General features: G+C 42.1%; 2 protein-coding genes across 5 annotated transcripts in view; one reads left to right on the forward strand and one right to left on the reverse strand.

Moving 5' to 3' along the window:
- eea1 (early endosome antigen 1) overlaps window positions 1–10777 on the forward strand; it is a 19585-nt gene extending 8808 nt beyond the window's left edge. For both annotated transcript variants that reach the window (XM_035664376.1, XM_035664377.1), the window contains 17 exons: window positions 158–277; window positions 576–779; window positions 922–1122; window positions 1268–1381; window positions 1514–1669; window positions 1808–1947; window positions 2148–2478; window positions 2628–2729; window positions 2812–3006; window positions 3220–3402; window positions 3696–3881; window positions 4481–4612; window positions 5506–5691; window positions 5805–6043; window positions 7411–7531; window positions 7675–7773; window positions 7886–10777. In XM_035664376.1, the coding sequence (XP_035520269.1) occupies window positions 158–277; window positions 576–779; window positions 922–1122; window positions 1268–1381; window positions 1514–1669; window positions 1808–1947; window positions 2148–2478; window positions 2628–2729; window positions 2812–3006; window positions 3220–3402; window positions 3696–3881; window positions 4481–4612; window positions 5506–5691; window positions 5805–6043; window positions 7411–7531; window positions 7675–7773; window positions 7886–8008 (2832 nt within the window). In that variant the 3' untranslated portion in view covers window positions 8009–10777. The remainder of the gene's footprint in view (window positions 1–157; window positions 278–575; window positions 780–921; window positions 1123–1267; window positions 1382–1513; window positions 1670–1807; window positions 1948–2147; window positions 2479–2627; window positions 2730–2811; window positions 3007–3219; window positions 3403–3695; window positions 3882–4480; window positions 4613–5505; window positions 5692–5804; window positions 6044–7410; window positions 7532–7674; window positions 7774–7885) is intronic.
- Window positions 10778–11297: 520 nt separating this feature from the next.
- Window positions 11298–14490, reverse strand: part of plekhg7 (pleckstrin homology domain containing, family G (with RhoGef domain) member 7) — a 12620-nt gene continuing 9427 nt past the window's right edge. For all 3 annotated transcript variants that reach the window (XM_035664347.1, XM_035664345.1, XM_035664346.1), the window contains exons 12-17: window positions 13422–13537; window positions 13013–13100; window positions 12848–12927; window positions 12596–12749; window positions 12297–12394; window positions 11298–11578 (exon numbers count right to left, since the gene is read on the reverse strand). In XM_035664347.1, coding sequence (XP_035520240.1) covers window positions 11468–11578; window positions 12297–12394; window positions 12596–12749; window positions 12848–12927; window positions 13013–13100; window positions 13422–13537 — 647 coding nt within the window. In that variant the 3' untranslated portion in view covers window positions 11298–11467. The remainder of the gene's footprint in view (window positions 11579–12296; window positions 12395–12595; window positions 12750–12847; window positions 12928–13012; window positions 13101–13421; window positions 13538–14490) is intronic.

The raw sequence follows: 14490 nt of genomic DNA on the forward strand, positions 1-14490 counted from the left end.
AAAACTGTGAGATAATAAATGACCTTATTAAAGCAAACAAATCAAGATAAAAACCAGGGAACAGTAAGATACACAAAATGAAATTAACAATGTATTTACATTTATGGTGAAAAAAAAGGAAAAGAAATAAAAGTGCTTCTGGGTTTTGCTTCTTTAGTTGAAGGAGAGTGCCGGTAAGAACACAGACCTGCAGCACCAGCTGGAGAAAGCCAAGCAGCAGCACCAGGAGCTGCAGGCGCTGCAGCAAAACACCAATGGCAAACTCCGCGAGGCTCAGGTAATTTTCACAAGAAGAACCCTCCGGTAACAATATTAGAAAGCATACTTATTGCTCTGTTAAATGTTATTTTACTGCAACAAAACAAAAGTGGTCACTGCACGACAATGTTGCCTTATATATAACTTTGAGTGGCACAACATTTTGTCCCTTTACAAACAAAAACTGGTGCAGTGTGCCTGTATGAAGACTGGTGTGGTTATCAGTACATCTTAATATATACCTCATGAAATGAATAAACAAGCCTACCTGTTCAAATGTAACCTTTCTGCTATGCTAACTTGCCTTCATGCTGCAGAATGACCTGGAGCAGGTCCTGCGTCAGATTGGAGATAAGGATCAGAAGATCCAGAATCTGGAGGCTCTGCTGCAGAAGAGTAAGGACATTGTGAGCCAGCTGGAAGCCGAGAGAGAGGACTTATGTGCCAAGATCCAGGCTGGGGAAGGAGAAACGGCTGTGCTCAACCAGCTAAAAGAGAAGAACCATGCACTACAAGAACAGGTGAGTGCACACACAAACACTCACTGCAGTCGGTTGTGCAAAAGTGATGTGAACTAAGATGTATACTGTAATGTACCAAAATGACAGGAAATGATTGGTCATTTTTGAGCTAATAACCTTTGGGTCTATGTGGGTCTTAAAGGTCACACAGCTGACAGACAAGCTGAAGAACCAGTCAGAGAGCAACAAGCAAGCCCAGGATAACCTCCATGAGCAGGTCCAGGAGCAGAAGACCCTGCTGCGTTCAGCCCAAGACCGAGCCCACACCCTGGAGACCTCAGTCACTGAACTCACCGCTCACCTCGCAGACAGCAAGGAGAAAGTAGCTCAGCTGGACGCTCAGGTAAGCCTCTATGTAATGTAGATTAAATAACGTATGATAATAATTCTAATACTAATATTCATATTTTTCTCCAGTTAGTAATAGCAAAAACATAGTATGTTGTCCTGCAGAGTTTAACAGTTTCTGTGGGTCTGTTTCTCTTCAGCTGAAGGCAAAGACAGAGATGTTGTTATCTGCAGAAGCAGCCAAGGCTGCACAGAAGGCTAACCTGGAGAACAACCTGGAGACTGCTCAGCATGCTTTGCAGGACAAGCAGCAGGTTAGACTGTTAGAATGCACAGCATCCCTTGTAATGCACCATATTTCTTTCCTTAGAAAATATCTGTCACTAGTTTCACTCTACTCACTTTCCCCCCCATATCCTGCACCGTCTCCCACCATCTTATTATAGGAGCTGAATAAAGTCCAGAAGAAGGTTGAGGAGCAGGCCCAAAGGCTCAAGGAGAGACAGGAGCAGAGCACACAGCTAGAAACCAGTCTGAAGGAATGCAAAGACAAACTATTGGCCTCAGAACAGCGCATAGAGCAGCTGGAGGGACTCAATAAGGTTTGTGATTAGTCTTTATTGTGAGTATGTGATATTGGACTCTAATTTTAGACATCATTTGTCCTTTTTGTAGTGTCCTCAGTATACATACATGTTGTTTCTTTTGAATTAATCTGGTGATGTGATATAATCTGACAGAAATTGGAGTCACAGGTTGGGGAGTTGCAGGCCACACGAGACCAGGTGCAACAAGAAGTGCAGAAGCTGCAGAAGGAGGGGTCAGAGGTTAAACGGAAAGCCAAGGAGCTGCAGCGCTCGCTGGAGACAGAAAAAGCAGGGTGAGATAAACTGTGCATTAGCTTTATTAAATAATAAGTAAGTAATAAATGCATGTAAATACAACTGTAACTAATCTATAACCTCTATAACTGTATTTCAGTGATGGCACAACTTTATTATTTTTTAGTTTTTTGACTTTGTTCCACTGCTTTTTAATTAATTACCCCTAATACAACATAAATGACTTTCCACCGTTAAGGGCTACAACACTACAAGAGGAACTAAATAAAAAAGCAGCGGCTTTAAGTGACATTCAGGCTCAGCTGGAGTGCAGTGAGCAGGACAAAGTGGCTCTGAAAGTGAACCTGGACAAGGTGACCCAGGAGGGAAATACTAAGCATGCAGAGCTGGACAGAAAAGCTCAAAGCCTGGCAGCAGACTTACAGAAGGCCCAACAGGAGAAAGAAGCTCAAAGAAAGGAGCTTGCCACTACCCAGGAGAACTTAGGAAAGGCTAATAAGGCACTGAAAGAGTCTCAAGGTCAGCTGGACACAGAGAGGAAGAACCATAAGTCCGCCATGGGAGAGAAGGTAGGTCCCGTAAGCTGCAATCAAAAACAAATCAGTTTAGACTGCTTATTTTTCTATTTTTAAATTTTGGGTAATTTTTCTTAAAGAATAACAAAAAACACACCCAATTACAACACCAGGACACAACATTAATCTGTCTTAATCCTTAGGAAAAGTCCAATGAAAAGGCCAAACAGGAGCTTCTTAAGAATAATGAGGCCATCACCAAGGCAATGAAAGACTCTAAAGAGCAGTTGGAGCAGATGAAAGAGGTAAACTTCTGGAAAAATAAGGAAGATCGAGCATTATTGTTTCGAATGTAACCTAAAGACCTGTTGTGTTGACAAATGTCAGGCAGAGAAAAAGTTGAAAGCGCAGCTGACCACAGTGGAGCAGCAGCACTCAAAGACTCAGGAGGCGCTGAAGGAAAAAGAGAATCAGTTGGAGAAGCTGCAGGCACAACTTAAGACAGCCCAGGGGTCCTTTGAGGGGGACATGAAGAAACTGAACAGCCAAGTGACGAAGTTACAAGAAGTTAATGTCAAGAAGGCAAGTAGTGTTTTTACTTAAAAATAAAGACATGCATACATTTGCAACTGTTTTCCTACTTAACCACATAGTTGATCTTACTATAGTTTGAGAGGATTGAAATTTACTTTATATTCCACAGGACTGTTAATATTTATATAGAAATCTTTAAAATGCAGTGGCAGTCTTGTGTCCTAAGTTTCTGAATGTGTGTATTTGTCTCTTGATCTCCAGGCAGAAGAAGAGAGTAAGCTGAGGGCGCAGGTGTCAGGGCTCGGCCAGGAGCTGGCCTCTGAGAAGAGTCGGGCGGCAGAAGTGCAGAAGGCCTTAGAGCAAAGCCAAGAAAGCCTCACTAAGCTTCAGTCTGACTTCTACGGCAAGGAGTCTGAAGTCTCTGCCATGCGTCAAGACCTGAAGGTAGGTTTATGCAGGAAGGGCGGGAGGAGTATAGACTAATCATTTCTTCACTTTAGGACGTTATGTAAAATGTACAGAGAAGCTGTGATGCTGCATCACTTTGATTTAATTCTCAGAGATGGACTAAGGACAGGAAGGGGTGTCGATGAATCTGGACTTGCCAACCGATAATCAAAATGCAAACAAAATGATCACACACTCCTTTGAGCTGTTCCCATGGTCCATGCGTTTTTTTTTTTATCGATTTCACTCTTGACCCTCCTCAGTATGTGACTTGTGACCTTTCTCCGTAGGCGTCTGAGGAGAAACTGAACCTGGCTCAGGAAGAGCTGGCTGCTAACCGAACCCATCAGACAGGTTTAGAGTCCCAGATCCAGGAACTGCAGACGGGCCGCGGCTCACTGCAGCAGGAGCTGGCAAAACGGGACCAGAAGCTCCAACAGCAAGAGCAAACACTGAAGGAAGTACAGAAGCAACAGGTCAGACAAACAGATGAACACACACAGACATACACACTTGTATGACTTGATATCCAATTTACTATACACCCATCAGCCATAATATTATGACCACCTGGGCACCCTGACTGGTCTGCGGCTCCACAGCCCCATACGCAACAAACTGAATCAGAACCAGCATTGACCTTATTGAGCTACAGTAGCTCGTCTGTTGGATCGGACCACACAGGCCAGCAAACACTCCCCATGTGCATCAGTGAGCCATGGCCACCCATGACCCTGTCACCGGTTCACTGCTTTTCCTTCTTGGATCACTTTTGATAGGTACTGACCTCTGCAGACCGGGAAAACCCCACAAGAGCTGCAGTTTGTGAGATGTTTTGACCCAGTCGTGTAGCCATCACAATTTGTCTCTTGTCAAAGTCGCTCACATCCTCACGCTGCCAATTTTTCCTGCTTCTAACACATCAACTTTGAGGACAAACTGTTCACTTGCTGCCTAATTATCCCAACCACGTGACAGGGGTGCGCCACGATAGCGAGATCAGTGTTATTTATTATGGCTGCTTGGTGTTTTTGACTTGAAGTACATATACATTAAACTGTGCTTACTCATCCAGGGTCAAGTAAAGGAGGAATTGGAGAAAGAGAGGAGTAAAGTGGATGAGCTGAACAAAGCCAAGAGTGTCCTGGAAAAGAACAACACAAGGCTGACTTCTGAATTAAAAGCATTCACAGAGAAGAGCGAGAAGGTTGGTCACTTTTCATAAGAATCAACAACTACCAACTTCTTTGTTTTGAGTTGAAGGTGAAGCGAGAGGTTGTAATGTACCTCAGAGTAATAAGTGTCAGAGGCTGAGCTAATGTCTGCCATTGTATATCCCATACTGGTTGACATGACCTGTCATGACCTGAGCTTACTTCAGGGATACTACAGGTCATCAAGGCCACATTCTTCGAAGTTCTAATTTAGCGTGCCTGAGTGGACAATTTGACATAAGCCTAGATTTTTCAGTCCTTCAAAGCTTAAAATTGATCTGAAGCTGTTGTCTGAGCAATAACCTTCTAAGCTCAAACCTGCTCAAGCCTTTGAAAGGTTAACCTGTGATCTCATTTTCAGAAATGAGGTTTTTATTAGCCTCCTCTAGGTGCTGCCCAAGGCACTGGTCAGATCAGAGTTGGTCCAGGCGTTGCACGGTGGCAGGATGTGTCAAATGCAGAGAAAACATTTTTCTATGGGGATCAGTTAAGGATAACTTATTTAATAAGCCAGTGCTGGAGAACGTGGCTATGAAAGCTTGATTCAGTGGTGAAAAATCCTGCTCCTGTCTCAGCCTATGTTCAGTGCCATAGTGCTCTTATCGATGACTAGCAGAGGCATGATGACATGCAACAGTGGGGAATAACTTTTAAGGGGGGACAGTTGTCTTGGCGAAGCTCACAACGTAGCATGCAGCAGGTTTTTGGAGGGCAACTGACTCCTTGCTGCCGTTTAACTTCTGGGTTTGGTGGGAGGGGCTTAGCAGATTGATACAAGCAGCAGAGAGAGAGGCAGAAGATTGTGCATTGTGTGCGTTTCAAACTGCCTACCCCAGCTTCAACAACCAAATATTGCGCATTGACTTATTTATTTGTTGTTTTTCAGGAGCTAGGTGAGTTGCGGGAAGCCAAACAGCTGTTGATTCAGCAGAAACTGGAGCTGCAGGGTCAGGTGGAGGCAGCACAGAGTGTCCTCGAGCATGAGCAGAAAGAGCACCAGGCCACCAGGGACAGCAGGAGCCAGAGAGAGGAGCAGCTTCTCGCCCAAACCAAGGATTTCCAGGATAAATTGGTAGGCCCATCTGCCAAATCCCACCAAATAATTTTAAATGAGTGGATTAAATGTCGTTCACTCTGATCACTTCTGATCACATTTGGTGACACGATCAATGCTTCCTACCACAGTTGGCAGAGAAGCGAGCCAGAGAAGAGCAGGTGAAGCGTGGAGAGGAGGCGGAAGCGAAGATGGGTGTGCAGGTGACTGCTCTGAATGAAAACGTGGCCACGCTGAAGAGAGAGTGGCAGGGCAGCCAACGGAGAGTCGGAGAACTGGAGAAGCAGATAGATGAGCTGAGAGGAGAGATCGCTGTCCTGGAGGCCACCGTCCAGAACAACCAGGACGAGAGACGGGCTCTTTTAGAGAGGCGAGTTAATAACTGTTACCCTTTAAGAACATGTCGCCCTGCAAGTAATGACTCTGAAAAGGTTTTTGCATGTTCTTGATTGGCTTTGCAGCTCACTGAAGTATGTAAAGTAACAAAGTAAGTAGTAGCAGGGGTTGTTGAAGAGAGGAATGGCTTTAAATGATTTCATTTAATTTAAATATTAAAACCATGTGCATCCAGTGCGGGCCTCTGAAGTCACCAGGACTTTCTTATGTCAGGCTTTTTAAGAAGGAGGTTTTCCATGTGTCTTACATTTCCCTTTAAAATAAGCATTTGCCTTCTGTTCTAGGAAAAAAAAACAATGTGTGAAACTAATTTAGGCTAATACATTAATTAAAATCTTTTGATTATTTCATTGCCTTCTCTTAATCAGTCACTCTGCACTGCTGAACAGTGCTTCAGGGTTAGTTTAGTCCCCATCTCTCCTACAAGTTTAAATTCACTCATTTAGAGTCTCAGTTTTTAAAGAACTTCATTTCCTCGTGCATAAAAAATGATAATTAAAATGATAATGTGAAATGTATTATGTATTAGGTCTATTATAGGCCAACTGCAGCACACTCACAGAGTAGAAAGGAAAATGTTGAAGCAAGAAATCACCCATTAGACACAGAAGTAGCAGACCATGGAGTGAACAGACACTAAATGTGAGTCAGCGAGTTCAAGTCTACCTTTATACATCTCTGTTTGCTACAAATTCCTGCTGTGGTCTTCCAAATGTAGGTAATGTCATTGTTCTGTACTGTTAACAGTTACTTATCGTGTCTAGTATACATTTATTAAAATGCTTCACATGCTATATGCAATACACAAGGCTGTATTTACATGTGAGTGTATGTTAGACTGTGGCGCTTTGTCTTAGGCACAATGTTACAATCTGTTGCTTTATATGAAAAACATCACAAAACCAACATGAAAGAGACATTTCACTTTACTTTTAACACTGACAATACGGCGGATCAAAAAGAGAGTGCTAAAGTGCTGTTATATTTATTGCACATTTCTCTATTGCACTAAGGTTTAATATTATATAGAGACTTCAACCACTTGATGGAGGCTGGGACACAAGATAGCTTCATTTTGCCACACAGAGTCTTCCTGATGGCAGAGGTTTGCATTCAGAGGAGAGGGATGCAGTGAGATTAATGAAATGGAATTGGTATTTGGCACAGAGATGTGCTAAATAAAAGACAGAAGATAAACTGTAATTCCTCTAAACATTACGCATTAATTAACAAACCTAATATGTAGCCAGAGAAGTAGTAGTAGTGGTTGTGGGAGATTCTCCTGAGCCACTAATTAATGAAGAACACAGAAATCATCAGCGTCCTGTGGTTGTGCTTCAGGTGTGTAAAGGGCGAAGGGGAGATAGAGAAACTGCAGGCCAAGGTGGTGGAGCTGAGGAGGAAGCTGGACGACACGACGGCAGCCATGCAGGAGCTCGGCAGAGAGAACCAGTCGCTCCAGGTCAGTCATAAAACAGCAGACGTCTTAAAGCTCAGACATGTCTGCCAGTGGTGTACAAACAATGGTCAGCAGTTTGTCTTAGGGAAGTTTTTTTTACATTATAGTGCAGATAAAGTTAGTTGTTCTGATTTTGGTGCTTGTAGATCAAGCAGTCGCAGTCTCTGACCAGAAAGTGGGCCGAGGATCACGAAGTACAGAACTGCATGGCCTGTGGGAAGGGCTTTTCTGTCACCATCAGGAAGGTAAGAATGACTTCTCTTAAGGTTTGAAACCTATAGAACAACAGAGCTCACATTTAATTGTCTAACTTTGTAACATGCGCCGTCTCTCTCCTCCTCCTCTGTGAATATCCAGCACCATTGCAGACATTGCGGAAACATTTTCTGCGCCGAGTGTTCATCGAGGAACGCTCTCACGCCGTCCTCTAAAAAGCCAGTACGGGTCTGCGAGACATGCTTCGAGGAGCTCCAAGGCTGATTACCCGCTCCCATTCCTTTCCCTCTCCCAAAACCAACCCCCTCTTTGCTTCCCTCTCCCTCCCCATTCCTTACTCCAGTGGGCAGAAGAAGGCGTGTCTTTGTCATATTTAAATGTGCACTATAAAGGACAGACCCAGTGCAAAGACTCCTACCTGCATGTGACTCCTGGCTCTGGTGTGGAGGGAAATAACTGGGAAAGGTTTTAATGAAGAGACACCAGAGTCATGTGAAGGGAATTTGGTGGGATTGGTTGGGATTGTCTGTATCTGTTTTTGTGCCTTTGCTGCTCCTGTGGACTGCCAGAGTGGAGACAGTGAGAACTAAACACCATCCATCTCTTTTAAGTTCATATTCACATTCTCCATTGTTGTTTGGCATCATTAGCAATTGCGAGGTGGTTGCTCTGTATGTTGTGATATGTTTGGCATCAGGAGGTGTAAGGTCACTGACTGGGGAAGTAAATATTGTAAAAGTGATGTTGAAAATCACTGCTGCCCTACAAAGGTAAATGCAAGTACCTATTTTGTCAAAGTGACATATTTTCAATCTGATCAGTAAGAAATTCAAGTTTAGATTTTTATAGCAAGAAAGTGAATCAGTAATTACAAAAATATTTTTAGATATTTTTTCAGTTTAACTGATGTATTCACTGTATTTAATGTGTGTAATGCAGATTTGTGAACACAAAGGTGTGTTGAAATTTATATTTTTTGAGGAACCTGCTTCAAATTTGCCTACAGGAACTCATTATTTGTGCTTAAACAGAATTACACGTCGTCGACAGTTCATTTGGCTCCAAAACAAGGCAACTAACGCAGCTGTAAAGTGGAGATTTTCCATTTAAAAAAATATGTATTATGTTTTGTAAATCCATGCTGGTAAAAGGCACTAGATCCTTTTTTGTTAAAATTGTGTTATCAGTATAATACAGAGAAAGGTACCCACAGTTTGAGATCATAGGGTCAAACGTCATTATATCCGTATTATAAATCTTCAACTGTAAACAATTCATCAGTGGATTTATGCACCAGCTTATCTGTACAGGTCTTGAGATCAACCATGACGTCAAATCAGTTACTGCAGTTTCCTTTGTGCGGCAGTGTGTTTGTGTATTTGTTGAAATTAATGTTTTTAGCCTAATTTCATGACCAAAGAATGTCTGCAGCAGGAATACAGCCGAGATGAAAACCCAGAGTTTGCTTCACATTTCAGTATTTTTCTAAGCGTCTCTTTGAAAGCTTTTCAGTTTTAAATGACAGGGTCCTACATTTTTATCTTGAACACCGCATGTATGATGACATGAGAGGCTTTTTTTAATGTACAGTCAGTTGTTATTTTGCTGTGCCACATTTCTCTTTGCATGTTGATTCCTGCAAATTTTGGTGCTTTCTGCAGACTGGTGATGCAGTCATTGAAGATGCCTGCATGTTTATTTTAATTTTTGTTTTTTCTCCTGCTGCTCATCTCCGCTCAACAGCACTGACTACTGCTGGAGCCGTGTGTGTCTGTGTGTGTCCGTGTGTGTGTGTGTGTATGCGCGCGCATTTGAAGCAATAAATGTGGCAGTGTGTGACGTTGCTGTAACAGAGTGTGTGTTTTAGTGTTTTTAGGCCTGCTGTTTGTCTGCTGAGACGCACTGTACGACTGTCGGCTGCTCAGAACCTCAGTATCTCTCTGGCACGTTGTTCGGGGATGTCGGTGCTGCTTTCAGGTGGCGGCAGTTACCTTCGGTTATCTGTTCTACCCATTTGCAGCTGAGGACACTGTAAAAGTTAATTCCTGCTTTGTATAATTTATAATTGTTGACAGACATTGGTAAGATCTTTTTGTGCAATTGTCTAAAGACTGGAGCAGGCGGAAACACTGTAAGCCAGGCGACAATGCAGGCTGTTCTGGCATTTTGCAAACAAGCAGCTTGTTTCAGACGTTGGCTTACCAAATTAGCTCTTTCTGCTTGTATGAAAAGAAAAAAAAGAGCATCCATCTCAGTTGCAAGCTCCCAAGAACACCTGTCTCTTTTTGTGTTGCATTGGTTTTGTTATGTCTACCTCAGATTGGCACAGGAAAAGCACTATTTCTAAACCATAGAGATCACAAGTATTGTGTCATTGCCTGCATTTGATCAAGGATTTGTGACTTATCTATCAAGCTGTACAGTCCCTTACAACCTAGAGAGATGATTTGCACCTTATTCTATTCTGGGCTCGTACGTATGAGAACCCAGCCACAGACATAGGACCATCAACTTTATACAGGCTTCAGCATTTCTAGCCCTGATGTACTTAACTGCTCATTAATACTAAGGCTGTCATAATTATCTTTGTAAATGTTTGTAATGAAAGAGAGAAAAAGGAAATGTATAACACTTGTGGAAGTAGAAACATGACAAGAGTGAAAATGTGTGGACTCAGTGTCTTACTCATTTTTACAAAATGGCACCACAGACCTGTGCACACTGAATTGTGGCTTGCTTCGTGTTGCTGTTAGTTATCATGCATGATGACCTAACTGGCCTGTGGCTCACACGTTTTCTCCATGTTTAGAGTCATCATATTTGATGGTCGTGAAGGTGTGCCTTAGGCCAATGTCTCGTCGGACACTGCTCACCGTTAGTGGTGACATGCACCATGTATTTACCACAGTTGGGGGTGACCTCCGTTCACCTGAAGGGATGAAAGAAATAATGTAGTTTTTGTTCACATGCACCAGTTGATTTTCTAATTCATCATCATGACAAAACCTAAATAAAACCTACAGTATGTTTCTATTTTCTCATGTGTGTTGCTTTTGTTTTTTACAGGTGCTGAAAGTTCGTTAATTTGCTCTTTTTAAAAAAAAAAAAAGATTTTTAAATAATCAATATTTGATAAATACAGCTAACCAATTCATTAGCATGCTTTATTCCCTCTGGAGTAAAAAATATGGTTTTAATTGTGAGTTTGTCCACCCAGCAAGGCCTTTAATTTAAAGTTTAAAGTTCATTTGTTGTTGACCCTTAGAAACAGAAAGGTGGCAAATCAACCTTTTTCCATTCGAGCTTGGTCAGAAGATGGAGTTTGCCCAGTTGTTACAGAATTACAGGTGTTCATACTTAATCTTTAAGCCAACATGAACGATTAGTGCTTTAAAGTGGAGACAACTGAGCAAACTCAATTTGCTGACGAAGAGCATGTGAGCATCAGACTAAATGGAGCTGGTTAAGTCCTTGAATGTGATTTAGTGTGCATGGAAAAGGCAGAAAAAGAAGCTTTAAAAAGTAGATAAAAGGAAAAACACTCTAGCACGACTTTTACTACATAGCTAGGTATTTATTATACACTACTGCAGCAGCTGCCTTTAAAGGCCAACATTTAGTTTACAAAACGATCCTAATGCCAGCACAGTCCTTTACAAGAGACAGTGAAGTGCACGTTGACAGCAGAGACGTTTCAGATGGCTTCAACTGCTGTTTGATGGGTCATATCTGTGAAGACTCCAGCCACAGTGAGGAGCTCTTGACTCGCTGCTGCTGAGAGTCCAGCTTCAGCAGCGCCGTCACAGCGCCCTCTATCTTTGTCATCCACACTCTCTGGAAAGTCACATGAGGAGAAATATCAAGTTCACTTTTCAGCAATTGGCAGATTTTTTTTGGAGGGTTTGCTCAGATGGCATTGAGTTTCTTATTTGTATAACTCTTTATTTGTGAGGTTTGTTGCTGAGTCATCATTCATTTTGTGCTACATCATAGGTCTCATACCTGTAAGATAACCTCTAGCCAGTGACTCAAACAGTTTCCCTACATTTAAAGGACAATGCTGAAAGATAAGAATTGATGATGGTATTGCTATTAATAAAATCTTATCAAATTCCCATCCCTAATTCCTAACTGCACTGCAACTTATAAAGTGTAAGACTTAACTTGTAGATAAAGCGCGTATATATTTTATTAACAAAGTCCATTTTCATAAAGTAAACCCCTGGCACACTTCCAATAATATTCTGTATCAGTACGTAACCACAAGCATAAGAAGTAAATCTATTTTACTGCGTAATTGACGAGTGAAACTCCGCCTTGAGCAAAACATTTAAAAGAACTCTTTGTGGTTCTGTGTTCCCAGTGAAATCTTGTGCTACACAGAAAGCAGAAATGTTTGTACATAATTAACAAATCCACACATGATGTTGCACATCTGTACGGTATGTACTATATAATAGTTGCGTAAACAGAATATAACCAGTGCTCTGCCAGCTTTTAGAAGACTGTATGCCTTATGAAACCGAGAAATTCATAATCAAAGTGAATGTACCTTTGCAGACTCTGACGCAGCTTGCAGGATGAATGCGCCGATGCATTGTTGGTAGCGGTTCTGGTGCATGATTATGAAAGAATGAGGCAGCCCTGATGCTACAAAGGAAACACAGAATTACAGTTCTTCCATTAACATCAAAACTGTAACAATACAGAGAGAGGTTTATCAAGACCCAGCATGAGGCATTGATTCTGCTGTGTGATCTCGACATACCCACTCATATATGCTAAATAATCCAATAACTAAAATAATTCATGTAAAGGTTGTCTAAAGAATGTCTAAAATTGTGTTATTACTTGAGGCATTGATCTGATCGATGTTCTTGAGCTGGAGTCGGTCCAGAGAGACGGGCTGGTCCAGAACCGTGAACGTGCATCCCTCCTTCAGCAGCTGATCCAGCTCCAGGTTTTGCGGCATCCTCAGAGGATTCTGCTCTGGGCCGATGGACCGCTACGCAGAAGGAAAAGAAACAACAAGCTATGACGCCTCCGTACAGCGTGGCAACTCAATACCACGGTTCAGATCAGGCTGAGAACAGAGTGACATACCTTCTTGATTCTCTTTATCTTGGTGATCAGCAGGAATTCGTCAAACAGGAACAGATAAACATCTATCAGCTTTGCATTCTCTAGTAATGAACCAAAGAAAGATGGTAAGACTTGAACTCAAATCGAAACACTCAGCATGAACAATGTGTCAGAGTTACTCCACACCTGTGAGCACCAGTTTCCCATCGTGCAGCAGACTTCTGTGAGAAATGAGATTCTCCAGAGTGACGGCCTTTAAGAGATGTTTCAGATTCTGAAAGACAATGAGTCAGACAGGTTAGAAGGAAACATGTTCATCCTTTGACAATGTAAACTGATCTGACTTTGTGATACCAAAGCAACAGCCAATGACACACTGCGCAGTAAAATGTGAATACTTTAAAATAGTTTCCTTTACTTTTCATGATATCTGATTGCACATCCAGATAAATGATTGGATCATCTTATCTGCACACAAAAGGTATTGGAGGATGAAGTCCTGGTGCATATCTGACTTTTACGCTCTGGTCTATTAAAGCTCTCACAGACACAAACAAACATATTAATATGTACACACACACAAAAGCAGACAGACCTCAGGGACAAAAGCGCGCTTGTCTCTCTCCCATACAGGCAGCCACACCAGGGCGTCTCTCAACTGCTTCACCTTCTGGTAGTTATCCAGCCATTTCACCTTTCCCTCTAGATCACCTGGAAATCAAGCGGGACAAAGACAGTTTTAGGATTAAATGATTAATTACTTTGAGGAAAATGCTTTAGTCACATTAATAACACCTTTTAAAATTGAAATAACAACATGGCTAAATAAAGCACAACTTTATTATCTTGCTGTGTCTTTATGTATAGTGATGGTTGCCTTCCAAACACAGGCGTGACAGATTACAGCACACTATTACAGTAAATATGTCCCCACGCCCAGAGGACATTGCCTTACACACGTCACCTCGTCACCTGTGCCGCTCTGCCACACCTGTTTAACGGTTATGCGTGTAATCATGTCATTAAAACATCTGTGAGTCCGCGCTGTTTGCTTTTGGATGACTATTTGTTCAAGACAACAAAATGACATTGAGGTGCAGCGCTGCAGCACATTTCCCACAGTCTGTCCTTCTGGTTACAAAGTAAACCGCCACAACAGGTCTAAAGGCACAGGCATGCTGTGAGGAATGAATGGTCAGGGCTCCTGGCTGCCATCCAACACGTAGGCTTACTGCTCTAAAAAGACACAAACTAGTCTTGTTTGTGTTTTGATGGAGATAACTTCACTTACATCTGCTTAACGTGCTTCTTGTGTCTTAGTGTGTCTGTAAACATTCAGTCATAATCAGCTCAGTGACACTTGAAGCTCTGCATGCCTTTTGCAGCTGAAAAGATGTGTGGGAGGAGTTTAAAGGTCCAGTGTGTAACATTTAGGAGGCTCTATTGGCAGAACTGGGATATAATATTCATAGGTATGATTTCATTAGTGTGCTGAATACAGGAATTGATTTTTTTGTTACCTTAGAATGAGACGTTTTATCTACAGACGCCGCAATGTTGAACCATGTTTCTATAGTAGCCCAGAACGGACAAACTGAACACTGGCTCTAGATAGGGCCGTTTGCATTCTTAATTCACTTTCAATTCAAGGCGAGCAGTATTCA

This window comes from Morone saxatilis, unplaced genomic scaffold (genome assembly GCF_004916995.1).
Source record: "Morone saxatilis isolate NCDOM2014 unplaced genomic scaffold, NCSU_SB_2.0 Contig2, whole genome shotgun sequence".
Taxonomy (NCBI): Eukaryota; Metazoa; Chordata; class Actinopteri; family Moronidae; genus Morone; species Morone saxatilis.